Genomic DNA, 27,767 nt, shown 5'->3' on the forward strand with positions numbered 1-27,767 from the left:
TGGATTATAGGAAAATTAATAAAATAACCCACAAAGATGCATACCCCCTGCCCCGCATTGAGGAGTCACTAACTGCTCTGGGCTCCTCTGCCTATTTCTCCACATTGGACTTGACCAGCGGCTACTGGCAAGTACCCATGGCCCCCGAGGATAGGGAAAAGACTGCTTTCACTACTCCCATGGGCCTGTTCGAATTCAATTGTATGCCGTTCGGGCTATGTAATGCCCCAGGAACTTTCCAGAGACTAATGGAGCGGTGTTTGGGTCACAAAAACTTCGAAACAGTGCTGCTGTATCTAGATGACGTCATTGTGTACTCAAAAACATATGAAGACCATCTGAAACATTTGGCAGAAGTATTTGAAATCCTTATCAAATATGGCTTGAAGGTAAAGCCATCCAAGTGTCACCTGCTCAAACCTGCAGTAAGATACCTGGGGCATGTAGTAAGCGGAGAGGGAGTGCAACCTGACCCTGATAAATTAGCAGCTGTCCGTAATTGGCCGGTTCCTACTACCGTCAAAGAGGTGAGGAGTTTCCTTGGTTTTGCCGGCTACTATAGACGTTTTATCCCCCATTTTGCTCAAATAGCTGATCCTATCCAGGAACTCTTGAGGGGGCAACCCAAAAAGAGTCCTAGAACTCCTGTGCCCATTGAGTGGAATGAGGAAAGAGAGATAGCGTTCCAATTGCTAAAAAATAAACTGACCGAGCCTCCCGTGTTAGGTTATCCAGATTATAGCAAGCCTTTCCATCTTTATACCGATGCTAGCAAGCGAGGCCTGGGAGCTGTGTTAGCCCAAATCCAAGAGGGAAAAGAGAGAGTGATAGCATATGCAAGCCGCTCCCTGAAAGGAGCTGAGAAAAATGACCAGAATTATAGTTCCTTCAAACTAGAGTTCCTGGCATTAGTGTGGGCGGTGACAGAAAAATTCAAGGATTATCTAGCCGCCACCCCGTTCATTGCATTCACTGACAATAACCCTCTGGCACATCTAAATACAGCTAAATTGGGGGCCTTGGAGCAGAGATGGGCCTCTCGCCTTGCCAACTATAATTTCTCTGTAAAGTATCGTGCTGGACGCACTAATGATAATGCTGATGCTTTATCCAGACTTCCCACAGAGACAGCTCCTGATGATGTGCGAGATGCTTGGGAAGATGTAGAGATGCCGGCTTTCTATAACAAATTTGCTCAACAGGATCAGGCTCGAGCTACCAATAACAGAGCTGCAGTTCCTTCACCCTCCAGTAGGCCTGATCCTAAAGAAGAAAGGTGGGTGAAACTACAGTCTGAAAGTAGAGTGCTGGGTGAGTTGTTGGACTTCATTACTAGTGGCAGAGCCCCTGAGAGGATTCGGCGTAAGAGTGCAGATCCTGAGCTCATCAAACTGTGGAGACAGCGCCATCAACTCTTCATACAAAAGGGCCTGTTACTACGGAGAAGCCTAGACCCAGTGTCCAACGAGAGAGTGCACCAGATTCTCATACCCCGACGAGATGCAGGTATGGTGTTGGAGATGTACCACAATCAATCCGGTCACTTTGGGGTCCAAAAGACTGAGGCTACTATCCGCCAGCGGTTTTACTGGGTGGGCATGAGAGAAGACATGGAGAAGTGGTGTCGAGAGTGTGTAGCCTGTGCCTTAAAACGAAGTGAGCACCATGATCAGAGGGCACCACTGAGACCCATTGTAAGTACCCGTCCTCTTGAACTTGTCGCCATCGACCATGTGAAACTGGAGCCTAGTCGCTCAGGGTATGCTTATGCCATGACTATTATTGACCATTTCACAAAGTTTGTTGTAGCAGTGCCTGTGAGAGACCAGACAGCCAAGACTACAGCCGAAATGTTCTGGAAGCACTTCCTCCTGCCCTATGGATGTCCAGAAAAGATCCTCACCGATCAAGGACCTGCTTTTGAGTCCCATCTGTTCCATGAACTGTGCTGCTTACACAACTGTAAGAAGATCCGGACAACGGCCTACCATCCTCAAGGTAACGGATTATGTGAAAAAATGAATCAGACCTTGATAGAGATGCTGAGAGCCGTGCCTCCTGAGAACAGAGGAGATTGGCCCAGTCTGTTGCCACAGCTCATGTTCACATACAATTATACCATACATTGTTCCACCGGGTATACCCCTTTTTACTTGATGTTTGGGCGCCAAGGGACATTGCCTGCTGATCATTCATTGGACATACACGTACCTGATTGCATTAACCCATTACCTAACACCGACTGGGTTGCTGAACATCAAAGGCGATTGAATACAGCCAAAGCCATTGTTCAGGAGCGTATGGACTATGCTAGGGACCGACAGCAGAGAGACTATGATCAAGCAGCCCATGCAGAACCCTTGACAATAGGGGCCGTGGTATGGTTAAAGAATAACCGCCGTACCAGTAAATTGGACAGTAAATGGGAGCGAAGTCCCTATGTTGTCACTGCAATCCCAAATGTTGGAACTCACACTTATGAGATCACCCGGGAAGACAAGGGATCCCAAATTGTACACCGAAACCGGTTAAAGCTCTGCCTGACACCAGAACCTAGTGCCGAGAGTTCTGGATCTGAATATCCTGTGTCAGAGTCAGCAATACGGCCCGAGGATCCTATGCAGGCTGTTCGTAATCTGAGGTATGACGCTGATCCCATGCATTGGCTTCTGACACCTTGGTTGAACTTGCTGGTGCCTGCTCCGGCACCTACTGTAGCTTCACTTCCGGAGGAGTTGGTTCAAGATGCCCCGGATCCAGTTCCCCCTGCAGTGGATATTGTTGTTCCCGTTGTTCCGGACCAAGGTCTCACTGATGGAGACCCTCCTGTTGTTCCTCTCCCTTCTACCTCGTTGCTAAGGGAAGAGGAGACCCCTGTTTTGAGAAGGTCTACCCGGATGACCAGGGGATGCCCGCCAGTCCGTTTAGGAGACTTTGATTATTCTGGTGGTGTCTCCTCCCAAACAGTTGCCACTGGCAATACCTTACTTGACATTTGTGCGCAAGAATGGACTCCTCCACGTGAGCCCTTGCCTGTGATACACCCACAGGAAACTCCTGGGTAGTTCAGTTTTTATACTGTTTTATCTATTTTACTGTTCTATTATGGACTTATTCATTGTCATGGACTATCCTGGTTATAATGTTACGCTGTGCCAGGTCAGCGCCCCAGTTCCATTCATTATCCTGAGAGAAGAGAACGACGCCCCTTGTCACTACCCTTCACCTTTGCCAATTGGACCTGATGTGAATGTAAATGCAGATGAATTACATGTATGTATGCCTGCATGTCTCTATTTTCTATTTCAGGTAGAGATTCCAGTTGGGCGAGCCCTGATGGAGTACGAGGTCGTACTCAGCTTAAAGCAGTGGATGTTCTGACTTCAGTGTCATTCTTGTGGCCCTGGAAGTTGAGCTTCTGAGAGTATACTCTAATGTTTGTGCCAACCAGCCTTAGAGGAGCAGAGGATGGGAGTGGCTCTGGCTGCAATAAATTATTTACCAATGCTCCCTAGTGCCAGGGCAGTGGTAGGTGGGCGCACCCTTTCTTTCCTTGGGGAACACACTGATTTTGGGGCTCTTGCCTGATGGTATTTGAGGTGCCCTTGGTGTTGTGGGTCCAGTGCTGGTGCAAGGCAGGAGATGTAGGTCCTGTGGTCGGCAAATGGTGCTGGAATAAGTGTAGTGTACGGGGACTGTAATGCCCGTCACTACAAAAGTGTCACTTGGTGTGCTGTCGTCCCTCCTTAATCATGGGAAGTTGGTATATGTCAGTTTTATAAAATGTCATGTAATGTAATGTTATGTATTTCCCTGTTACTGTGAAACTTGCATGTACAGGCCTGCAGGGGTGTCATTCCAGCTTCTAGTCGCTAGAGGGAGCTAGAGAGCCCTAGTTTATATAAGGCCAGACAGGGAAGCAAAAGGCAGTCTAGTTTAGAGCTCAGAAGTTTCTAGAGCCTGAGGAAGCTGAGAGGAAGAGACAGAGGCAAAGCTCAAGAAAGCAAGAGGTACTCAAGAGAACAGAGGAGGTACTTTATAAAGCTAAAACCAAGGATATAAGCCAGAGCTAGGTTATTGGGCCTTGGAGAAGATTTGCTATATTCCAGGATCAGTCAGAGATAGAGTGCAAGCTCCTGTACTGCAAGTCCTGTGTTCAACACTCTGTAATCACCTTGCTAAATCTGTAATTGCCTGCATCAACCGTATTGCAAAATCGACTGTATGCCAAGGAACTGCGATTCCATTATTGTCTCTATGAAACCTACTAAAGTTGGAGTTCTGCTTTAACCTCACGGTGTTCCTCATTTATTCCTGCTATCCGCAAACGGCGTGCCACCGTTTAATTGGCACTGGCGTCACGAACAATTTCTACCATCACCTGCCTATGCAGAGAGTCAGCCGTCTCAGGTTAGTGTCTATTGCACTACTACACCCAGGAACACCTTTACACACAACTTGAGTACGCTGCATAAGTAACCAGGCCAGTTGGGGAAAATAAACAGTTCTCTTTACTAAAGGCAGAATGGGAGTTGTAATACATCCAACGGTATCAAAACACAGTTCTAAACAAATCACAGTGCAAATCTTCCCAGTATAGCAATGCATGGATTTGATCAAGGATGGTGATTGTAGTACTCCTTCCCTCTGTCTCTTCAAAGTCTCTATCGCTGAATCTCTGGCTGGCAATAATTCTGTTGCAATGGAGGCTGTAATTCCCAGCTGAGGGGTACAAGATAAAGATGTTGTGGATCAGACTGTGTCCAAGAGTGAAGGGTGTATTGGCAATGTCTCTCTCACTGCAGTAAGTCTCTATTAGCCTTACACAGCAAATACCTTACTGACTGACCCCACTGATTGGCCATGCAGATTCTGGACCTTCTCTTTCTTTTCCCGGAGTACTGTGAGGTAAAGATGGCTTGATTGATGCATATATCCTCAGACAGCGATTCTCTGGAACTTAGGCCTAATTTCTTGAGCCGTGAGCACATGTGGCTTCTCTAACTTCCTCAGCTAACTCATTAGACTGAGCTAGGGGTGAACCTAAGCCTACTCCTAACTTCCTGTAGGGGCTGAGTCAGGATTGTTAACCCTGACAGATCCATACAGAGACATGCTGGTGTATTACAACGCATTAACATATTAAATAGCATTGCATACATTATATAACAGTTTGCTAGTACTCTGTTCTGGGGTACTGCATGTTCCTCTCACAGGCTAACAGCTTCTTTTCCCTGTATGTTGGGGACCTGATAGAGGGGCTGGTTGTCTGGCTCAGTCCATAAGTAAAGCCTGCCCCAGGTGACCATATTCTTTCCGAGAAAAAAGGGTCCGTCTGCATATCCAAGACCGACCGCAGCTCATCAGGGCAGCATAGGTGGCACTGTTGTCAGGGGCCCAGTTCAAAAAGGGGCTCAATCTCACCTGTATAATCTCATCTTGATGCCCAGTGGTCACCCAATAGGAATGCACAATTTCCCTTTTCTTTTTTTTCTTTTTTTAAGTAGTAAACCCAATTTATCTCCACATGCTTCAGGAGCATGGCTTTGACTTCACTGACCATTTGTCACCGTCTGTGAGATAAGGAGTAGTATTATGCGATTACCCCAGGAGCAGACAGCTCAGGGAGGGGAGGATAGGAGTGATAGTTTTGGTCTGAGGATGGTAGTAACACAGTGACAATTCCCCCTCTTACTTTCCCTGGGGTTGTGTAGTGACTGGAGGGCACACCCTTTTTTCTGTAGGGGCACACCCTGGTCTCTGGGCTACCACCTGGTGGTAATTGGCGTTCCTTTGATGTTAAGTGTTTTGGCAGGGTGTAAGGCAGAAGTGTGGATGAAGTGGCTGCTAGATGATGGAGGAGTCAGTAACCAGCCCAGTTGATATCAATAAATAAGTCTATTTTTACTAAAGTGCAGAATAGGAGTAGTAGTACATTCAACAATAACAAGGCACAGTTCCAAGTAGACCACAGTGCAATTCTTCCCCAAATAGCAACATATGGACAGCAGCAATGATGGAGATTATAGTACCCCTCTTCTCTGTTTCTCTAAAGTCTCTCTGCAGAACCTTAGGCGTACAGTGAAGTTCCTTGTAAATGTTTCTGAAGTTCCCAGGCTAAGGATTGCAGATTTAAGACAAAGTCTCAAAGTGTGGAAGGGTGCACTAGCAATGTTCCCTCTCACAGCAGCAAAGTCTCTCTCTGCCATAAACGTGCATAATACTTTGCCGTCTGACTCTTTTCTCTCATGAGCACTCTTGATAAAGTGGCTTTTCTTGGCTGTAGATTGTCTTAGAGATGAATGTTCTCTAAACTTGGGCCTAGGTCTGAGGAGCCTGCACAAGTAGGACCTCCCTTCATCAGCAAGACTCTCACTACTCACCAATGGGCGGACTCAAGTCCATCCCCGGGCAACCTAAGAGGATGAGCCAAGGTTTTAACCCTAAACTGTCCATACAGTGTCATTAGGTACGCGAATACAATAAATCACAATATTTCATTTAACAATATAACATTACGACAATTTACCCTTTACAGTGATCCTGTTTTAGGGTACTCTACATGTGTCCACTAAAAGTACATATATGCTGACAGGGCCATCTGCATAGGTAGCCACACTGAATTCTGGATTGATGTATCCCAGATAAGTATAACTTTGAGTGTGGGTATAGTGATGCACATAGAAGAAAGGGGGCCCATAGCGTATATCAAACTGGGCCCCCATTATAGTGACGATGAGTTTTCCATCCAACAAAAGATCTTGAGGTTTTCTTCCTACTCCTTACTCATTGGCCAGTTTCTAACCCCCTTTGCCGTTCCTCTGGGGAAGAGAGTCTTGCCACCTGGTAGCAAAGGAGGTGGAATCAACCAGGGATAAGCCTCCTGTTATCAAGGTCCCCATGGCATCTGCATGGTCTACTTTTATGTTCTGCATGGGCCAAAGCTCAATTTATTTTTGTGCCGAGGGGTCACTTTAAGACTTTAGACAGTCTCCCACATTTCTTGAAAGCACAGAACCAATTGACATGCACGACGGTTACAGTCATTGTCCAGAATTGTATACAGCTCCTTTATAACAGGAATCTTAATGAGAGACAAAGCCGCTCTCTGCACTTATTTAGTGGAATCGGTTAGGGGGGAAAAAAAATAAAGAGTTTTAGATCATGGCCAGAAAGCATTCATCTTCTCTCGGGTGATTAATTGTAAAAGTCACATTTAGAAGGTCAAGGGAAAAAAAATGACGTCAGATGTAGAAATTAACATAGAATTGTTAACTCTTCACATCCCCATGACTGATAAATAAGTGGCCATGAAAGATGCCCATTATCTTCAATAACTCAGACTCGGGTACTAGAATGTGAGACCCATGAGGGCCTTCAGTATGGGGTGCCTCAAATGGATGCAAACTATGATTCTCGAATGTTCCTTTGATCCAGGGGTTCTTTAGAAGCGATGGTAAAACACAGGTGAAAGGGGGGCTACATAGCAAAGATCAAATTGTGCCCGAATTATGATGGCAGGTTTGCCACCTAGGACATAATGGGCCTGGTGTTCCTTGGGCCAATCAACACTTCCTATTTTGTGAAGTTCTTTGGGGGAGGGGAGCTCTGTGCAGGACCTTGCCACCCAATAGCAAAGGAGATTAGACCATTGAGGAATCTGATTCCTCAGTTAAAAGGGCTCCATAGCTACCCACCTGGGCCCCTTGCCTAGAAAATGGCAGCAGTAAAAGGTGGGTGGGGAATGCAAACCCCTCTAAGATGCTTGACATGGTTAGTAGGTCAGCCAAATCCATTAGATCACAGTGCACACTGGGCTTGGTGAAATTGGTGGACCTTCTGCCATTTATCTAACAAGTATGGCCAACTTTAGCAAAGTCTTCTCTAAACAAAACAGTGGGTATTCAAAAAATTGGGCAGAAATTTGGGTCCCAGAGGTACCTCAAGGTATAAATATTTTGTAATGACTGCAATAGGACATTAGCTAGGTTGGTAGGTGCTATAATTAACATGATCTGCACCTACAGAGTCTCAGATAAGAACGGATAAGAAACAAGACATCTTAAAAAAAATACAAATTCAAGGACAATCAGAAGGTTTTAGTAGTTTAATCTATTTTTGGTGGCACAACCCATTTAATTAACGTAGCATGTTATCTCACATTTGGTGTGCCAGCCATGCATTGCAAGTAAAAAAAATGCAGTATATAATATTTTACATTTTGGCGAGCCAGTCAGTCATCACCCCAGTACCCAACACATGTGTAGCACTCCATCAACATTTTAGCTATACCCCTGGGAGGACTATGAAGGTGGCTTCCATTATACACTTCCATGTGTCCTAACGGGTGACCCTAAAAGTCCAGGCATACAGAAATGTTATCTTTTAGCATTATCCCTGGCTTTGCAGTGGTGTAATGAGACTATATTTCCTATTTAGGAGTGAAAACAAAAGATACATATAGAGCCGCCATAGAGTATGAACGCCTAGAAATAGAGGAGACCGTGCACTGGGCGATGACTTGAGGAACCTCTGCCACCTTCAAAGACTATTAAATTGCTCTGGACAGTGAAAGAGCAAGAGTAGGACTCCAAACTCATGAACCAAGGACAGTCGTGTGCCTGGGATACCAGCATGTGCCACCGTCATTTCTGAGCACCAATGTATAGTTGTACCAATAGCTTGACATTTATAGTTAAAAATATTACAGTTTCAATATCATTTAAGACATTTTTTCTGGAAAGTAACACCATACAATTCTGAATTCCAAGTCTCACCTCTTGTCCTTGCTCATCTATAATAGAGATGTAGTTGGGATTTGATTCATTTGGATACGACAGTAGAATGTCATAATGAGCCAGTTCCACATTATCCAATCCATATTCCTTCCACTGGGATTGGATTTGTTTGGCAAGAAGAAAGTTTGCCTCGGTGCCAGCTAAATGAGGGACCTGAGTAAAATTGCTGAAATAAAAATAAAATAAAAAAAATAAAGCATTTTTACCTACAAGTGTTACAAACCACAATTTCCAGACACAGTGCCACCCTGGTCTATGGGCTCAGTCTGGTATTGCAGCTCAGTCTTATTTAAAATGATGTTGATTAAACCCCCCACTTATTCTACAAAAAAGAAAGTGAACGTGTCCCAGCAACAGTACCAGACACAGCATCATGTACAGATGTGCTGCCTTAAAGACCACCAAAGAGGCCACAGTGTTTCAGGGAGTGTCATGGTTCCTTCATTCTGCTGCTTTGTGTGGCACTTGGAGGTTGGTCCGCCCTGTTGACACTGATAATCTTTCCTAAAAATAGGCCATTACATGTGTATTTCCCCCAAAAATCTTTTGAGATCAGCAATTTTCTGCACCCATATTTAAAAAGGAACACCACCAAAATACAAAAATGCAGTGTGCCCAACAGAGTCAGCAACCGCCAAGCAGTATGCCCAACAGAGACAGCAACCGCCAAGCAGTGTGCCCAACAGAGACAGCAACCGCCAAGCAGTGTGCCCAACAGAGACAGCAACCGCCAAGCAGTGTGCCCAACAGAGTCAGCAACCGCCAAGCAGTGTGCCCAACAGAGTCAGCAACCGCCAAGCAGTGTGCCCAACAGAGTCAGCAACCGCCAAGCAGTGTGCCCAACAGAGTCAGCAACCGCCAAGCAGTGTGCCCAACAGAGTCAGCAACCGCCAAGCAGTGTGCCCAACAGAGTCAGCAACCGCCAAGCAGTGTGCCCAACAGAGTCAGCAACCGCCAAGCAGTGTGCCCAACAGAGTCAGCAACCGCCAAGCAGTGTGCCCAACAGAGTCAGCAACCGCCAAGCAGTGTGCCCAACAGAGTCAGCAACCGCCAAGCAGTGTGCCCAACAGAGTCAGCAACCGCCAAGCAGTGTGCCCAACAGAGTCAGCAACCGCCAAGCAGTGTGCCCAACAGAGTCAGCAACCGCAAAGCAGTGTGCCCAACAGAGTCAGCAACCGCCAAGCAGTGTGCCCAACAGAGTCAGCAACTGCAAAGCAGTGTGCCCAACAGAGTCAGCAACCGCAAAGCAGTGGGCCTAACAGAGACATCAGTGTCCAACTGTGACTGTAAGCACTAGAGATGAGCGAATTTCGCGTTATGAAATTTGTTCACGCTTTGTTTGGTGGTAAAAGCAGAATTGTGTTATGGATTCCGCTACCACGGACCAGAACGCAATTCTATGACGGAATGCCTTTAGAAGACTCCCCTGCATAATGGAAATGGGACGGATCTGTTTTGCAGCCGATAGACTTCTATTATGACGGAATGAATAACGCCATTCTGCTTTTACCACCAAACAAAGCGTGAACAAATTTCAAAATATGAAATTCGCTCATCTGTAGTAACCACCAAGATACAGTAAATGCCACTGTAAGCATTATGCTTGATGCCCCAATGGAGTAAAGTTTTGCTCCTGTGAACTCTGCCGTGTCTTCCTCCATTACTGCACCAACCTGTATTGGGGTACTGGGTCAGGGTCAATGACCACACCCTCTTACATGGTCATGAATGTTAATTGTATGTCATATCGCATGATCTCTTTGGTCTATGGGTCTTTCGGGAATTTGAACAATTGGTCAATTTTCCCATTACCCATTCACCATTAGAAAAAAAAACATGTCTGCTTGTCCCTTGGTTGTTTCTGGTATTACAGCTCAGCTTTAAGGCACAAAGAGAAAATGAATGGGATGAGTTAAAAAAGTCAGAATTTCTCTGGTTAATAATGACGATCAATTTTTGGTCACTGATCCTCACTTGACTTATTGTGACACAAACATAATGTACAAATGTTCTTTGTTCTATGGAAGAAACAATAGAACACAAAAAGTTCCTTGTTCTGGGTCTTCAATACACAGTAATTACACACCACTTCTAACTATAGACAAGATGACCCACCGAAGCGTAGCATTACAATATTAACCCTATAATACCAAACTATTTTGGGGCCTTAAGTGTAGAACATTTTTAGAGTATTTTCACAGTCAAACATCTAAAACTAAAGAAGTTCAGAGCTAAAGCCCACCCATTAGTGACGGTGACGTGACGGTGCCTTCGTCTAGAAGAGACCCAGTACATCACCGGATCTGCTGAATGAGCCCATGCCCTGTGCGAGTCATCTCAGGGCAAGGAAATTCTCTGATGATCATCTCAGAGGGGCTGCCTGGGTGAAGGAGATATGTCCAGGTTCAGCTCTGAAACTGGACAATCACTTTAAATAGGTATTCCAGGATTTTGTTACTAATGGGCTATGCACAGCATAGGCCATCAATATCCGATTAGCAGGGTCCAACATCTCGCACCTCCGATGATCAGTTGGTTCAGAGTAACTCTGACGCCAGAAGTTAGTGTCAAAACTACATAGCTCCGTCCATTGTGCAGTGATTACTGAGGCGTTGCGTCACAGATCTGGGGCTACACTGATTGCTGGGGGTGAGGACCCCCTATACACTGATTGATGAGGGTGTGGGGTTTTCCTTCAATGGTATAATTTTGTGGTATATACGACCTTTTGATCACTTTTTAGTCAATTTTTGGGAGGTTTTCAAGGTGGAAAATGAATTTTTTTCTTTTATTTAAAATATTTTGAAACATTTAATTAACTTTATTTTTTTATATTTTTTTTTACATCTTTTAGCCTCACTAGGGAAAGTTCATCACTTGCCGGAATTAATCACCGGTATAATACACTGCCATACTTCTGTATGGCAGTTTATTACGCCTGTCAGCAAAATGCTGACAGGCATCCTATCAGTACTATGATAACAGACCATGGTTAGGTCCCTGGCTGCAATGACAACCCATCAGCAACCACATCACAGGGGGCCCATGGGGTGATAGGGGGAAGCTGACATCGCTACTGGAAGCGCCACCTAAATGGGCAAACATCTAGGAGTTCTCTGCTCCATTTTGTGTCTCAACAGCCACCACCGGGGGAGTTAACTACCCATGGATCTGGGAGGTTTCTGATATCGTAATATTAACTTATTGGGGTGCATTCACACAACCGTACGTATTTTGCAGTCTGCATAATGTGGATCTGCAAAAAATACGGATGACGTCTTTGTGACGTTTTTACTCATTGTAACGCCGCCTATTCAGACAAGAACAGGACACGTTTTATCTTTTTTGCGATGCTATGGAACTGACATATGGATCCGGACAGCACACAGTTTGCTGTCCAAATTTTTGGCTGGCCCATTGAAATTAATTGGTCCAAATCCGATCTGCAAAAAAATACGGATCGGATTCAGACTAAAAATACGGTCGTGTGAATAGGGCCTTATCCTCAGGATAGGTCATTAATATCAGATTAGTGGAGGTCCCCGCCGATCAGCTGTTCGAGGAGGCCCTGACACTCCGGTGAGCATTGCGGCCTCCCTACAGCTTAGCAAACACAGCGCCATACATTGGATAGTGGCTGTGCTTGGTATCGCAGCTCACCCCTATACATTTGAATGAGACTGAGCTGCACCTAGGCCACATGACTAATAAACGTGACGTCAGTGGCCTAGGAGGAGGCAGTGACCCTCACTTTATATATATTCATGAAGCTCAGGTCAAGATAGTGACAATTAGCTGCTTTGATGGCAAGCCGTTCATTGCCTGCCCTTTTTCCACTAAGGGCCCTATTGCAATCACGAGCACTGCCACTAGTGGTCTCCTAACCTTTGCTGGCACAGGCCTAGCTTACCATATCACGAATAGAATACACCTCATACTGCAGCAATGTCCTCGGCCATCATTATAACAGAAGACACCAAATTTCTCAAAATGTAACCTACCCCATCACCCAAAGTATAGTTTGACCTGAGACAACTGCATTGGTAAGAAAAAAGAATGTCCTTTATTTAACACAGGGCATTTTTCAGAATTAATTGCGAGCTCCGTTCACTTAGTCATCAACAATCTGGAGGTTAATAATTACAAGCTGGGGCGGTTCGAGACAAGTTAAGTGGGATTGTTACTGATCATTGCTAGATCTTATTTTTACTCCGCTCCTCGGATTGCAGCTGGCGTCCAAAAGGTCACAAAAGCAATAAAAAAATAAAATAAAAAATAAAGCCTTAAAGGCATTTTCTGGGACTTTAATATCGATGACATATCCTAATGCTGGGTCCTCAATATCAGATTGGTGGGGGGAGGGGGGGGGGGGTCTGACTCCCGCCTATGAGCTGGTTGAACATAAGAGATAGCTTGAAATTTTTGGGAAAATTTGCTCATTTGTGGCTGATCAAATCGTTTACAATTATCCCTTGTCTGCCTCATATCTCCATGGGGTAATACAGTTGCAAGAAAAAGTATGTGAACCCTTTGGAATGATATGGATTTCTGCACAAATTGGTCATAAAATGTGATCTGATCTTCATCTAAGTCACAACAATATACAATCACAGTCTGCTTAAACTAATAACACACAAAGAATTAAATGTTACCATTTTTTTTTTTAACACACCATGTAAACATTCACAGTGCAGGTGAAAAAAGTATGTGAACCCCTAGACTAATGACATCTCCAAGAGCTAGGTGTCAGCCTACTGGAGTCCAATCAATGAGATGAGATTGGAGGTGTTGGTTACAGCTGCCCTGCCCTATAAAAAACACACCAGTTCTGGGTTTGCTTTTCACAAGAAGCATTGCCTGATGTGAATGATGCCTCGCACAAAAGAGCTCTCAGAAGACCTACGATTAAGAATTGTTGACTTGCATAAAGCTGGAAAGGGTTATAAAAGTATCTCCAAAAGCCTTGCTGTTAATCAGTCCACAGTAAGACAAATTGTCTATAAATGGAGAAAGTTCAGCACTGCTGCTACTCTCCCTAGAAGTGGCCGTCCTGTAAAGATGACTGCAAGAGCACAGCGCAGACTGCTCAATGAGGTGAAGAAGAATCCTAGAGTGTCAGCTAAAGACTTACAAAAGTCTCTGGCATATGCTAACATCCCTGTTAGCGAATCTACGATACGTAAAACACTAAACAAGAATGGATTTTTATGGGAGGATACCACAGAGGAAGCCACTGCTGTCCAAAAACAACATTGCTGCACGTTTACAGTTTGCACAAGAGCACCTGGATGTTCCACAGCAGTACTGGCAAAATATTCTGTGGACGGATGAAACCAAAGTGGAGTTGTTTGGAAGAAACACAAAACACTATTTCCAGATTTATCATTAGCTCAGGTCAGAATAATGGAGTGAAAAAGTCCCAAAAAAAGTCCCAAACGCTAAAACTGCGCACAAATTTGCGACTTTTTTCTGCTCTGCACTATGCATGCCAGTTTTCTGAAAGTGGGCGTGTTTTCTTATGTAAATGAATCTCTAGACAGATTTACTATTGGGACTATTTAAAAAGTCGCAAAAAAGTCGCAATTTCACTCCAGTGAGGACCATGCTTATCTTATGAGACTTTTTAATAGAACATGCGACTTTTTCATAAAAACGTGCGACTTTTGTAAAGCTGCTTACTGACGGATAAACTGCTACCGTCAAACCACATTTATTACAGTCTTAAAGGGCCGATCATAAATCTGACTTGGCTAAAACTGACTTTAGCCATATGTGAAAGTGGAGTGAGCTGTCAGAGTCATGATAAATCTGGCCCAATGTGTGGAGAAAAAGAGGCACAGCACACCAACATCAAAACCTCATCCTAACTGTGAAGTATGGTGGTGGGGGCATCATGGTTTGGGGCTGCTTTGCTGCATCAGGGCCTGGACGGATTGCTATCATCAAAGGAAAAATGAATTCCCAAGTTTATCAAGACATTTTTCAGGAGAACTTAAGGCCATCTGTCCACCAGCTGAAGCTCAACAGAAGATGGATGTTGCAACAGGACAACGACCCAAAGCATAGAAGTAAATCAACAAAAGAATGGCTTAAACAGAAGAAAATACGCCTTTTGGAGAGTCCTGACCTCAACCCGATTGAGATGCTGTGGCATGACCTCAAGAAAGCGATTCACACCAGACATCCCAAGAATATTGCTGAACTGAAACAGTTCTGTAAAGAGGAATGGTCAAGAATTACTCCTGACCGTTGTGAACGTCTGATCTGCAACTACAGAAAACGTTTGGTTGAAGTTATTGCTGCCAAAGGAGGTTCAACCAGTTATTAAATCCAAGGGTTCACATACTTTTTCCACCTGCACTGTGAATGTTTACATGGTGTGTTCAATAAAAACATGGTAACATTTAATTCTTTGTGTGTTATTAGTTTAAGCAGACTGATTGTCTATTGTTGTGACTTAGATGAAGATCAGATCACATTTTATGACCAATTTGTTCAGAAATCCATATCATTCCAAAGGGTTCACATACTTTTTCTTGCAACTGTAGGCATCAGCCTTCCCAGTCGGCCACAAACTAGAAAATTTTACAAACATTTTCAAACAATAGCTTCATGTTTACATTGGCCAATGGGAACCTTTGTATGGTGGAATAATTTTTTTCCACTACCTATGAGCCTTGACCATCCTCCTCAGGTCGAATGTGTGTTGGCTGACGGCCATCTCTCCTGACCCTTTCATACACATAAATTATCATTTTAGTTGAGTGTGACATCTCTGGCAGGTGGCTTAACTCCCCAAGAACTAAAGGAATGTACATGTTGAAATCCAACATTGCAAGCTTTCTCTCTCCCGACATCAGGGGAAGAGTCTGGAGGCCTCCACACACATTAGATGGGAGCCTGATCCAGCCAGACTCTGGTGGGTTCGACCAACATATGTCTAAAGTGTATGTCCAGCTTTATTTACTTGCTATTTTTTGAAAGAGTATTTTTGTTATTGTAATATTTTAATACATTTCAACTGTATATCTTTCATCAAGGCTGTTTGTTTCAGTGTTGCAGCGAGCCCCTGAATAGCTGGTGCAGAGGATGGGAGTGGTAGTGGCTCTAATGAGGTTTTATGTCCCGGTGTGCTCCCTCAGGCCATTGCTCCCTGGTGATCGGTGCAGTGATAAGGTGGTTTGAAGAATAAGGCCAGAAGTTAAAGTATTACAATATCTTTTTACCAAGTGAAATATATAACTTGTGGCACATCCAGCAGAATTAAGTACAAAGTGAAGTTTCTGGCACCAGATAGGAAGATATGGTGGCAGGTTGGATCGCTATAACAGACACTTGTGGAATCAGGTGTCTACTTTAAGATTCAGACTTGAGCTTTGTCTGGCATAGCGGTAGTTCTAGGTAATGAGTGTCTACCCTGTAGTCCCTTAGTTGCAGCAGTGTCTCCAAAGCTGTATTTCACTGACCACTCTGCTGTGTCATCTCTCTAATGCTTTCTGAAAGCAGAATTTGCTGATCTCTCTGGAGTGTTGGTCTCACAGGAGAAGAATCATTTTTCTTAGGGGCAGGAGCTCTACCATGTGCTTCTTCTCCGCTCTATAGATAGACAGGAACTCCTCCTCCTGGCAGAAAGCAGTACCAGCCCACTCCTATCAAGGTGATTAGCCCTGTTCCTGCCAACCATTGGCATTCATTCATCCTCTGCTGGAATGCACGGCCAAAACACATAAAATACATAACAGTATGATACAATACAAAGAGGTCTGGGGTACCGCAGTGTCACTTCAATTTCATTTAAGAAAATGAAGGAGTCCCCACACAAAGTTTTTGCCCAGTTGTCTACACATAAACTTCAACTGGCTGTGGCCTCAGACTTACAATCCGATCATCTATAAACCATTCTAGGCTAATATATGCCTAGAACACAGAGATCACTGAGGCAGTCTCATTTCTTTTTCTGCACAGTGCTCCCAGCTGATGCAGGGAATTGCAACACAGCTCCATTATAATGAATGCCGCTGGGCTGTAGTTCCCTGAACAGTGGGCGACTGAAAATGCCTCTGTGCAGGATATCGATTGGGGGCTGGCAGCTGGATCCCCAAGTACAGCGCTCTAGTACAGCAATGTCCAGTGTCTCTTCCACTGCGTTGAATGTCGTATTATAGCAGTGCCTAACATTGAGGTTAAATACACACAGGATATAAAAAGCACTTGGAAAAATCTGTTATTTCTGTGGATTCTCTGCAAATTGCCAACAAATGAACAGCAAAATCAGCACAAGGAGTGCTGTCCCAGCTATGGCTTCTAAACTAGAATTCTTTTAATTGTATTCAGTCTTATATTTGTTATCCTCTATATTTAGTGTGAGTTGCTGCCATCTAGTGGCCATTTATTATATTTGGTTTATGTAAGTTATCTATGGTTGTATTTCATTATGTCATTTATCTTGCAACTCCTTCTCTTCTGTGAGCTTACATTCTGTGGCCTGTGTCAGACATGCATCACAGAGCTGGGGAGAAGATTTTCCTTTGACCTCTACCATCATTTCTCAAGGTAAATTCAATAAATTACTTAAGGACATATCCATTGCATCTCCCTCACTGGAATTCTACATGCAAATGGTGGTGCTAGGGGAATGAATATAGCAAGTACATTATCTTCCATTACTTGTAAAAAAAAGATTGGCACTCATCAGAGACTTCTCTCATGTAAACTGGTGGCAGAGTACTAGGTAGCAATGAAGGTAGAATGTGGCACTCGTGTCCTATATGTTCGGGTGCTCCTAGTTGTGGGGTTCCAACCCCGTTAGACAATAAAATAAACTTAGGCACTCCTTCGGTTTCGTTTCAAATATTATGTTGATTTTTATTTGGTTTTCATATGCAAGGCAACTTGTCGTGTACATGTGACGTTTCGGTCCTATCCAGACCTTTTTCAAACACTAGTTGCCATATGGAAGAGAAGAAGAGAGAATGGTAGTTTGAGAAAGGTGGATTGTTACCATATGTTCTCCTGAGGAAACCGAAGGAGTGCCTTAGTTTATTTTATTTTAGAGTACTAGGTAGGGAATGGGGAGAGCAGGAGAAACATACCTTTTGTGGAAATTTTCTCATTAGGATTAGTGTGGCTATGAAGTTTTATACTGCCAGATTCTGCTCTATCAAGAGCCCTGGAGGCTGAACTTCACTGTGAGGTGCTCTGTGCTGCTTCATAGACCCTCTCCTCTGTCCACTAGTCCTAATCAGAAAAGCTCCTTAAAAGGAATATTTGTCCTGCTCTTCCCAGCCCCTACCTAGTGCTATCAGCAGTTTAGCATGGTCAAAACTGCTGACAGATTCCCTTTAAAAAAACTGAGTGGTTTTAATTTTCTTTGAAATATCCTATTAATATTCCATTATTTGTAAAAAGAGGAAAACCCCTTCAAAATCTATTTGGTGAACACTATTAATAGGTGAGACGGAACGATCAGATTAATATGCTGCTTTCGGGCAAAAGGACAAACACAACACTTACTGGAGATACTGTTTGATATTTTCTGCTTTCATCTCATCCCAAAAGGCTTTTCTCATGCTTTGAGGCTCTTGAGAAGGACTTGAGTTTCCACTGGATTTTGCAAACCATCCTAGAAGGTAACATATAACATATAATGAAGGAAAACATATCCATAAATACTCCAGTAGAGCAAATCCCGTTCCAAATCGATTGGAAACAAGGTAGAGAGACTGCCAACATGGAGGTTATGGGCTGCACAGTCTTAATTCCCCCTCTTGTGTGTCTAGTTTAGAAAACCCATTTTAATATTCCCTACTGGGTGGTCCTCAGTACAGGATCCTCACCTTTTGGCCAGAGTGAAGAATCTCTCTCTCTCTCTAGAGGACTTGTTCTGGCCTGTTTTACAGAGACAACCCACCGATGTGAATGGACACTGTTTACGGCTTCACTTCCCCTGTGGTGGCGCCACAGGGAAATTGAACACTTCCTGCCAGGTTTATGAAAGCGGCATTGCAGTACCATTCATGGCCACTACCCATGGTGCTCAAGGCACTGCTATTAATGTCTGCCTGTTAGAGTTCTGACGTCTAGGACCCCTAGATTCAACACAGCCCCACTTGAATGAGGTAGATCTACAATACCAGATGCATGGGTGCAGCTGATGGGAGCAGACGCTCTTCATTTTCGTCAAGGACTGGGGTTTATGACCTTCACCCATCAGACACCTAGAAATTTTAAATCACAGGTCATCAAAAAATTGGTCAAATGGTCACTAATGTTATTAGGATCTATAATTTCATGTTTAAAGAGATGCCCCAGGTCTTACCTAAGAGACAGACAGGGCGAGATGGATCTAATATGATTTTATTTTTTCATCAGAAGTGGCACAACTCCCCTACCCAACTTGCGTATGCTGGACTCAACTGAGTGCATAGTAATGGGGAGGTACAACTCCCCTCCATCATCTTCGTATACTTGACTTAACTGAGAATGTATAGTAATGGGATAGCACAAATCCCCTCCCTCACCTGGGTATGCGCAATTCAACTGAGTGCGCAAATATGGAAGCAACACCAATGTCCCATTCAGACCTCCATCTGGAATGCCTTGAAAAAGACTATGTTGTAGTCAGTCGAAATGTTGCACTATTTTTGACTTTTTTTTTGTGTTTTGTACATTTTCATGGACCCATTTTGAATAAAGAATCCTTGGAGGGTATGCTGTCGTCTACTTGGTTTGGTGCGGTATACAATAATGGGGCGGCACAACTCGTCTCCTCCACCTGCATAATTTTGACGACTTAACAGAGTGCATAGTAATGGAGCGGTACAACTCCCCTCCATATGCTCGAGTCAACTGAGAACGCATAAGGCCTCATGCACACGACCGTTGTTCTGGTCCGCATCCGAGCCGCAGTTTTTGCGGCTCGGGTGCGGACCCATTCACTTCAATGGGGCCGCAAAAGATGCGGACGGCACTCAGTGTGCTGTCCGCATCCGTTGCTCCGTTCCGTGGCCCCGCAAAAAAACAAAACAACATGTCCTACTCTTGTCTGTTTTGTGGACAAGAATAGGCATTTCTACAATGGGCCGCCTATTCTGTTCCGCAAATTGCGGAAGGCACACGGGCGGCTTCAGTGTTTTGCGGATCTGCAATTTGCGGACCGCAAAAAATGGAACGGTCGTGTGCATGAGGCCTAATAATAGGACAGCACAAATCCCCTCCTTCAACTGTGTATGCGCAATTTAACTCAGAGTGCATGGTAATGGGGCGGCTCAGCTCTCCTACCCCCTCTGCGCACGTTCGACTCAACTGACGGTAAATAGTAATTGGGCAGCACAACTCGTCTCCTCCACCTGCATAATTTTGACTCAACAGAGTGCGTAGTAATGGGGCTTCACAGGTCCCCTCCTTCACCTGCATAGGCTCGATTTAACTGAGAGTGCATGGTAATGGGGCGGCTCAGCTCTCCTACCCCCTCTGCGCATGTTCGACTCAACTGACGGTGAGGCGGCACAACTCGTCTCCTCCACCAGCATAATTTTGACTCAACAGTGTGCATAGTATTGGGAAACTGAAACCTTTCATTTCCAGCCATCGGTAGACCATGCAGGATTTAGTTTACTGCCCAAGGCCTCATGCACACGACCGTTCCGTGTTTTGCGGATCCGCAAAAAAAACAGAAGCCGCCCCGTGTGCCTTCCGCAATTTGCAGAACGGAAGAGGCGGCCCATTGTAGAAATACCTATTCTTGTCCGCAAAACGGACAAGAATAGGGCATGTTATATTTTTTTTGCGGAGCAACGGATGCGGACAGCACACTGAGTGCCGTCCGCATCTTTTGTGGCCCCATTGAAGTGAATGGGTCCGCACCCGAGCCACCAAAACTGCGGCCCCGGAGGCGGACCAGGAACAACTGTCGTGTGCATGAGGCCTTACACCTATATATAAATTCCATGGCCAAGACAGAGAGACTTGTTGGTGCGCCCCGTGATGCCCAGCACCCCTCCCCCATTCTATCCTGGAATCCTTCAGCAGGAGGAAAGGCATAACCTAATGGTATCAGCAGTGAAAATCAGCACAATGTTATTCTGCCCCCTCCAATTGCTGAAGGTCAGATTTAACCCTTTCATTCCCAGATGCTGAGCTCCTAACCAAAGGGTAGGAACATTTCGGCAATCTGTTTTTATATCGCTCCGATGCCTCGAAAATGTAACATGGAGCAACTTTGCAAATAGTTTAACGTACATCTCTCCCACCGTTATGTGTTTACAGCTCTTATGCAGACCTATGTGTCTTCATGGTTACAAACTACACGTAAACCCGACGTGACATGGCGCAGAGGCCATTCCTTCCGCCATCTCTGCTTGGTGACCTACAGGTACTAAAAGAGGGGGGCATAGAGACCATGGGCCTATTAACCATAGAGACACATAGGAGCTGCATACACTAAACGACTGATCAAGATGAAATCAAGATTATTTGCTGATTTTTTTATTTTATTTCTTAAATGCATAGCAGCCATAGAAAAATTGGTTGCCACAGGGCGGCCCCTTTAATCCAGCAGGTGTGGAGATGAAAATGGGGATTTTCACATATAGGAATGCAAACACAGTGACATCATTTTTTCAGAAACAGCGCCCCTGTTGTCCATGGGTGGTGTCTGGTATTGCACCTCAGCCCCTATCACAGCATACTAAGGGCTTATTCACACGTCCGTGATTCACATCCATGGACAGCACATGGATCCATTGAATTCAATGTTTTTTTTCCCCAGACGTTCTTGTTTTCCCGTGGACCGAACGCACCAATTTTAATCACTGGGTCCTGGAAAACCATGGGTTGCCATACGTGTGGTGTACATTTTTTACTGATCTATTTTAAAGTTTGTTAAAAAAAATTAAAATAAAAAAATTGTAGTTTTTTTTGTGGACACAATGAGGCCTCATGCGCACGACCGTATGAGTTCTGTGGGCCGCAATTTGTGGAACCACAAAATACGGATACCATACATGTTGCATCGGCATTTTTTGTGGACCCATTGGCTGGTTTCACACAAGCAAGTGTCACGCTCCAGACTTGCATCGCAGCTTCCGTTCTGAACTTCCAGCGCTGCCGGGCTCACATGGAACTTGTAGAGGTCTGGAATATACTGCATAGGGGCTCATGCACATGAACGAATTTTCTTTCCGTGTCCGTTCCGTTCTTTTTTGCGGACCGTATATGGAACCATTCATTTCAATGGGTCCACAAAAAAAAAACAAACGTGTGCATTCCGTTTCCATATGTCCGTATTTCCGTTCCGCAAAAAAAAAATAGAACATGTCCTATTATTGTCCGCATTACGGACATGGATAGTACTGTTCTATTAGGCCTATTGCACATGACCGTATGGCTTTTTCAGTGTTTTGCAGTCCGCAAAAAATACAAATGACATCCGTGTGCATTCAGTTTTTTGCGGAATGGAACATCTGGCCCCTAATAGAACAGTATTATCCTTGTCCATTATGCGGACAATAATTGGACATGTCCTATCTTTGAACGGAACGGAAAAAAGGAAATACGGAAACGGAATGCATACAGAGTAAATTCAGTTTTTTTTGCGGACCCGTTGAAATAAATGGTTCCTTATACGGAACGCAAAAAACAGAACGGAAACGGAAAGAAGAAAAAAAAATGTTCGTGTGCATGAGGCCTTAGGGGCCAGCTGTTCCGTTCCGCAAAAATACGGAATGCACATGGACGTCATCCCTATTTTTTGCAGATCCGTTTTTTTACAAAATACATATGGTCGTATGAACAAGCCCTAAGGCATCATGCACACGGCCGTTCTTTTGGTCCACATCCGAGCCGCAGTTTTGGCGGCTCGGGTGCGGACCCATTCACTTCAATGGGGCCGCAAAAAATGCGGACAGCACTCCGTGTGCTGCCCGCATCCGTTGCTCCGTTCCGTGGCCCCGCAAAAAAAATAGAACAGGTCGTATTCTTATCCGCGCTTTGCGGACAAGAATAGACAGTTATATTAAAGGCTGTCCATGCCCTTCCGCAAATTGTGTGTTTTGCGGATCCGTGATTTTCGGACCGCAAAAAACACCACGGTCGTGTGCATGTAGCCTAACACTGACATAATGCTGTCAGTATTATCCAGTACATTCCTTAACTGTAAATCAATATCAATCACAATAATGCAATGCGACCCCGGCAGTGCTGGAAGTTCAGGACTGGAGCTTCGCTGCGAGTCCGGAGCGTGACACTCGCTCGTGTGAAACCAGTCATTAACTTCAATGGGTCTGTGAGCCGTATTTTGCAGCCAAGCATAGGACATGTTCCATCTTTCTGCAAAAACGGATGTATGGATGCTGAGAACACGGATCATCTTTCTGCATCCGTATCTGTATGTCCGTTCCTCAAAAAGATAGAACATGTCGGCAAAACGCGGACCATGGTGCCGTTGAAGTCAATGGGTCTGCAAGAATAACGTGGACGGCACACGATTTGCGGACTGCAAAATGGATATGTTTGCGTGCATGAGGTCTAAACGGATCAACCGCAGCGAAAAAAAAAATACTTAGACATGTCCTGAACTCAGACCTCTGTGGATGCCGAACGGACGTGCGAGTGAGCCCTAAGGCCACTTTCACACAAGCCAGTTTTCCACGCGGGCGCGATGTGTGAAGTGAACGCATTGCCCTGGCACTGAATCCTGACCCATTCATTTCTATGGGTCTGTGTACATGAGCGTTGTTTTTCACGAATCGTCTCTGCGTTACGTGAAAATCGCTGCATGTTCTATATTCACGCAGCCCTGGCGCCATAGAAGTGAATGGGGCTCCCATGAAAAATGGATTGCATCCGGATGCAAAGCGTTTGTCACTGATGGTTGCTAGAAGATGTCGATTGTTTTTCTTCAGTTTTTTTTTCCTTCAAGACTGATAGCATCCATGTGAAAAAAAACGGAACCACTGAACGCAATCGAAGACAAAACTGACGGAACTTACGCGCAAAACAATCCATTTTCTTCATGAACAGATCTGGACACGCTGGTATCGCTAAGGGCTCTTTCACACTTGCGTTATTGTCTTCCGGCATAGAGTTCCGTCGTCGGGCTCTATGCCGGAAGAATACTGATCAGGATTATCCTAATGCATTCTGAATGGAGAGTAATCCGTTCAGGATGCATCAGGATGTCTTCAGTTCCGGTACGGAACGTTTTTTGGCCGGAGAAAATACCGCAGCATGCTGCGCTTTTTGCTCCGGCCAAAAATCCTGAAGACTTGCCGCAAGGCCGGATCCGGGATCAATGCCCATTGAAAGGCATTGATCCGGATCCGGCCTTAAGCTAAACGTCGTTTCGGCGCATTGCCGGACCCGACATTTAGCTTTTTCAGAGTGGTTACCATGGCTGCCGGGACGCTAAAGTCCTGACAGCCATGGTAAGTGTAGCGGGGAGCAGGGGAGCAGCATACTTACCGTCCGTGCGGCTCCCCGGGCGCTCCAGAGTGACGTCAGGGCGCCCCAAGCTCATGGATCACGTGATCACATGGATCACGTCATCCATGCGCATGGGGCGCTCTGACGTCATTCTGGAGCGCCCGGGGAGCCGCACGGACTGTAAGTATACCGCTCCCCCGCTCCCCGCTCCTACTATGGCAACCAGGACTTTAATAGCGTCCTGGGTGCCATAGTAACACTGAAAGCATTTGGAAGACGGTTCCGTCTTCAAATGCTTTCAGTACACTTGCGTTGTTACGGATCCGGCAGGCACCTCCGGCAACGGAAGTGCATGCCGGATCCCAACAACGCAAGTGTGAAAGAGGCCTAAGGCTACTTTCACACTTGCGTTGTTCTTTTCCGGCATAGAGTTCTGTCACAGGGGCTCTATACCGGAAAAGAACTGATCAGGTATGTCCCCATGCATTCTGAATGGAGAGTAATCCGTTCAGTTTGCATCAGGATGTCTTCAGTTCAGTCGTTTTGACTGATCAGGCAAAAGAGAAAACCGTAGCATGCTACGGTTTTATCTCCGGCTAAAAAAACTGAAGACTTGCCTGAATGCCGGATCAGGCATTTTTTCCCATAGGAATGTATTAGTGCCGGATCCGGCATTCAGAATACCGGAATGCCGGATCCGTCCTTCCGGTATGCGCATGCGCAGACTGAAAAAAAGGTGAAAAAATAAATGCCGGATCCGTTTTTGCCGGATGACAAATTTTTTCGACTGATCAGGCATTTTTAAGACTGATCAGGATCCTGATCAGTCTTACTAATGCCATCAGTTAGCATACATTTTGCCTGATCCGGCAGGCAGTTCCGGCGACGGAACTGCTTGCCGGATCTCTCTGCCGCAAGTGTGAAAGTAGCCTAAGGCTATATTCACACGTCCAGGGTTTGATCAGTTTTTTTATGCGGTTTTTAAAGCCAAACCTGAGAGAGGATTTGATAAATAGGGGAGCCGTAGTACCTGTCCTTAGAGGGTTATGGCATATCGATCTCCGAAAGATGAAGGTCCCACCTCTAGGACCTGCTCCTATCTCAAGGACGGGCCCCAATGTGAATACAGAGCAAATCGCCCACCGCTGTGGGACTTCCAAAAATAGCAGAGCCCTGGCTTGGCTATTTTCGGAAGCCACATAGCAGTGAGCGGAGAGAGGACGCTACACATGCTTGGTCCGTTCACAATGGGGCCCCGTTCTTGAGATCGGAGCAGGTCCTAGAGGCGGGACCTTCACTTATTCTATACTTACGGTCAGTGTTGTGTCAAACTTCTGTTTTCAAGTTCGGCGTGCAAGGTTCGGGTTACGGATTCCACAACGGAATTCTTAGATAACCCGAACCTTGTACGCCAAACTTGAAAACAGAAGTTCGCTCCTCCCTACTTACAGTATATTCTATTGTGATGCCATAAATATCCCTTCCGCATCTGAACTTGGCTTCGAAAACTTCAAAATCTGCACGTGTGAACAAAGCCTTAGGCTAAATGCACACGATCAGGATTGCGTCGTGCGGAAAATCCGCACCGTAGGTCATGTACATTGTATTCTATGAGCATTTGAAATTCTCAATGCACGCGATGCGGATTTTTTTCCGTGCGGATTTTGACCTGCAGCATGTCAAATTTATTTAATTTTTTCCTGACCGGATTTTCTTCATTCACTTAGTAAGATATGCATGCGGAAAATCCGGCGCCAAATTCACATGCAAATCTGCCCTAATTGATGCGGATTGACCGCACAGATTTGCCTGCGAACACTTGCGGATTCTCCGCACATGAATCCTGAACGTCTGCATGTACCCTTAGCGTTTGTAAAGCTGGATTCAAGTTGGTGAAGGGTTAGGCCTCTTTCCCACGGGCGTGTGCGCCCCGTGGTCGTGCTGCGGCCAGCAAAATGTGGGCCGCAGTGCACAAGCACAGTCCGTGGGGCAGCCGCAGCGGATCTGGCCATTCCGCAAAAAAGATAGGACATGTGCTATCTTTTTGTGGAACGGAAGCACTCCGTAGCGCATCCGTAGGGTTCCGTATCTCCGGATCTGCGGACCCATTGAAGTGAATAGGTCCGCATCCGTGATGCGGAATGCCCACGGAACGGCACCCGTGCATTGCGGGTCCGCAATATGGCAACGGGGCGCACACGCCCGTTTTAAAGAGCCCGTAACGTGGTTTAGTAACTAGGCTATGGCTCTTCAGCTGTCAAAACTACAACTCCCACCCTGCGGTGTCAAGGCATACTGGGAGTTACAGTTTTGCAAGAGTTTGAAGGTCCGAAAACTGATGCCATATCTAAAACGGCGTTACTGGCAGATGCCTAAGGCGATTCCTAGCTTTTGACCCATTCTGTAACATAGTACATAAGGCCAACAAAAGACATCTGTCCATCCAGTCCGGCCTGTCATCCTGCAAGTTGATCCAGAGGAAGGCAAAAAAACCTCTGTGAGGTAGAAGCCAATTTTCCCCACTTTAGGGGAATAAAAAATTCCTTCCCGACTCCAATCAGGCATCAGAATAACTCCCTGGATCAACGAGTGTAGATATTGCAAACTCTGCTCTGCAACAACTAACAAGCTCAGCTCTCCTACATGTGAGTGCGCACATACGTATTATTATTATTCTACCCTCAGTTTTGTAGGATTTCGTCGCTCTCCTCTACTTTACCTATGATGAATCCCAAGAGAAGAAATCCAACAGCCCCCAAGGCCAAGGTGAAGATGGCACGGGCGCTGACACCTTTGATCCTGGTGCCCACCTCATAGTCCTCTGTGCCCAGCAGTCTCAGCATTTTCTCTGGTGGGGTGGACGATGTTGACGCATGGAGGCCCGGAGCAGGGAGGATACTGAACTCCTGCTAGACCTTGGGACGTTAACAGCTTCCAGAAGAACGCCAGCTAATTAATGCTGAACCCTCCCTTCTCCTGTGCATGCCTGGCTGGCCACCAGGTCAAAGTTCCTCACTCATTCTCACACATATATAGAAAAGTATAGAAATAACCCGTCTTTTAGAATCACAAAGCTCTATTTACTACGAAAAGTCCAGATTTTTAAAGGGAACCGTCACCAGGAAATTCACTGGTTAAACCAGGACCGCCGCCTTGTAGGACTAGCTCAGCTGAACGTAATGATATCTTTTATTTAGCTATCTGTCGCTTCATTCTGGAGAAAACGGACCTCTAATCCATATGCAAATGAGCAGTTAAAGGGGTCGTCCTACGAAAAATATTCTGCACCTGCATCGGTACCGGAATAGTTTTGTCATTGCATGTAATTAAATTAGCCACTGAGCTATTCACTGATATCTATCTGCAGAGCGCCACCTGCTGTTTTCTCTTTTCCTTATTTCTCTGTCCTGCTCATCAAGGTGGTCGCACATGCTCAGTTCTATCCTTCAACTGCCACCAGCTGCAGGATAAAGGACACCCCTCCTGAGAAAGGACACAGCCCCTGAGCTGTCATCTTGAAAAAAATCTAGCAATTGGAGCAATGAA

General features: G+C 45.2%; 1 protein-coding gene across 1 annotated transcript in view; it reads right to left on the reverse strand.

Annotated features, from left to right (window-relative positions):
- Positions 1 to 27,152, reverse strand: part of LOC120996449 (putative N-acetylated-alpha-linked acidic dipeptidase) — a 68,599-nt gene extending 41,447 nt beyond the window's left edge. Inside the window, exons 1-3 of the mRNA XM_040426361.1 lie at positions 26,941 to 27,152; positions 18,312 to 18,420; positions 8,778 to 8,964 (exon numbers count right to left, since the gene is read on the reverse strand). Of these exons, the coding sequence (XP_040282295.1) occupies positions 8,778 to 8,964; positions 18,312 to 18,420; positions 26,941 to 27,064 (420 nt within the window). The 5' untranslated portion in view covers positions 27,065 to 27,152. The remainder of the gene's footprint in view (positions 1 to 8,777; positions 8,965 to 18,311; positions 18,421 to 26,940) is intronic.
- Between the last annotated feature and the right edge of the window lie 615 nt (positions 27,153 to 27,767).

The sequence above is a fragment of the Bufo bufo genome, chromosome 3 (genome assembly GCF_905171765.1).
Source record: "Bufo bufo chromosome 3, aBufBuf1.1, whole genome shotgun sequence".
Classification (NCBI taxonomy): domain Eukaryota; kingdom Metazoa; phylum Chordata; class Amphibia; order Anura; family Bufonidae; genus Bufo; species Bufo bufo.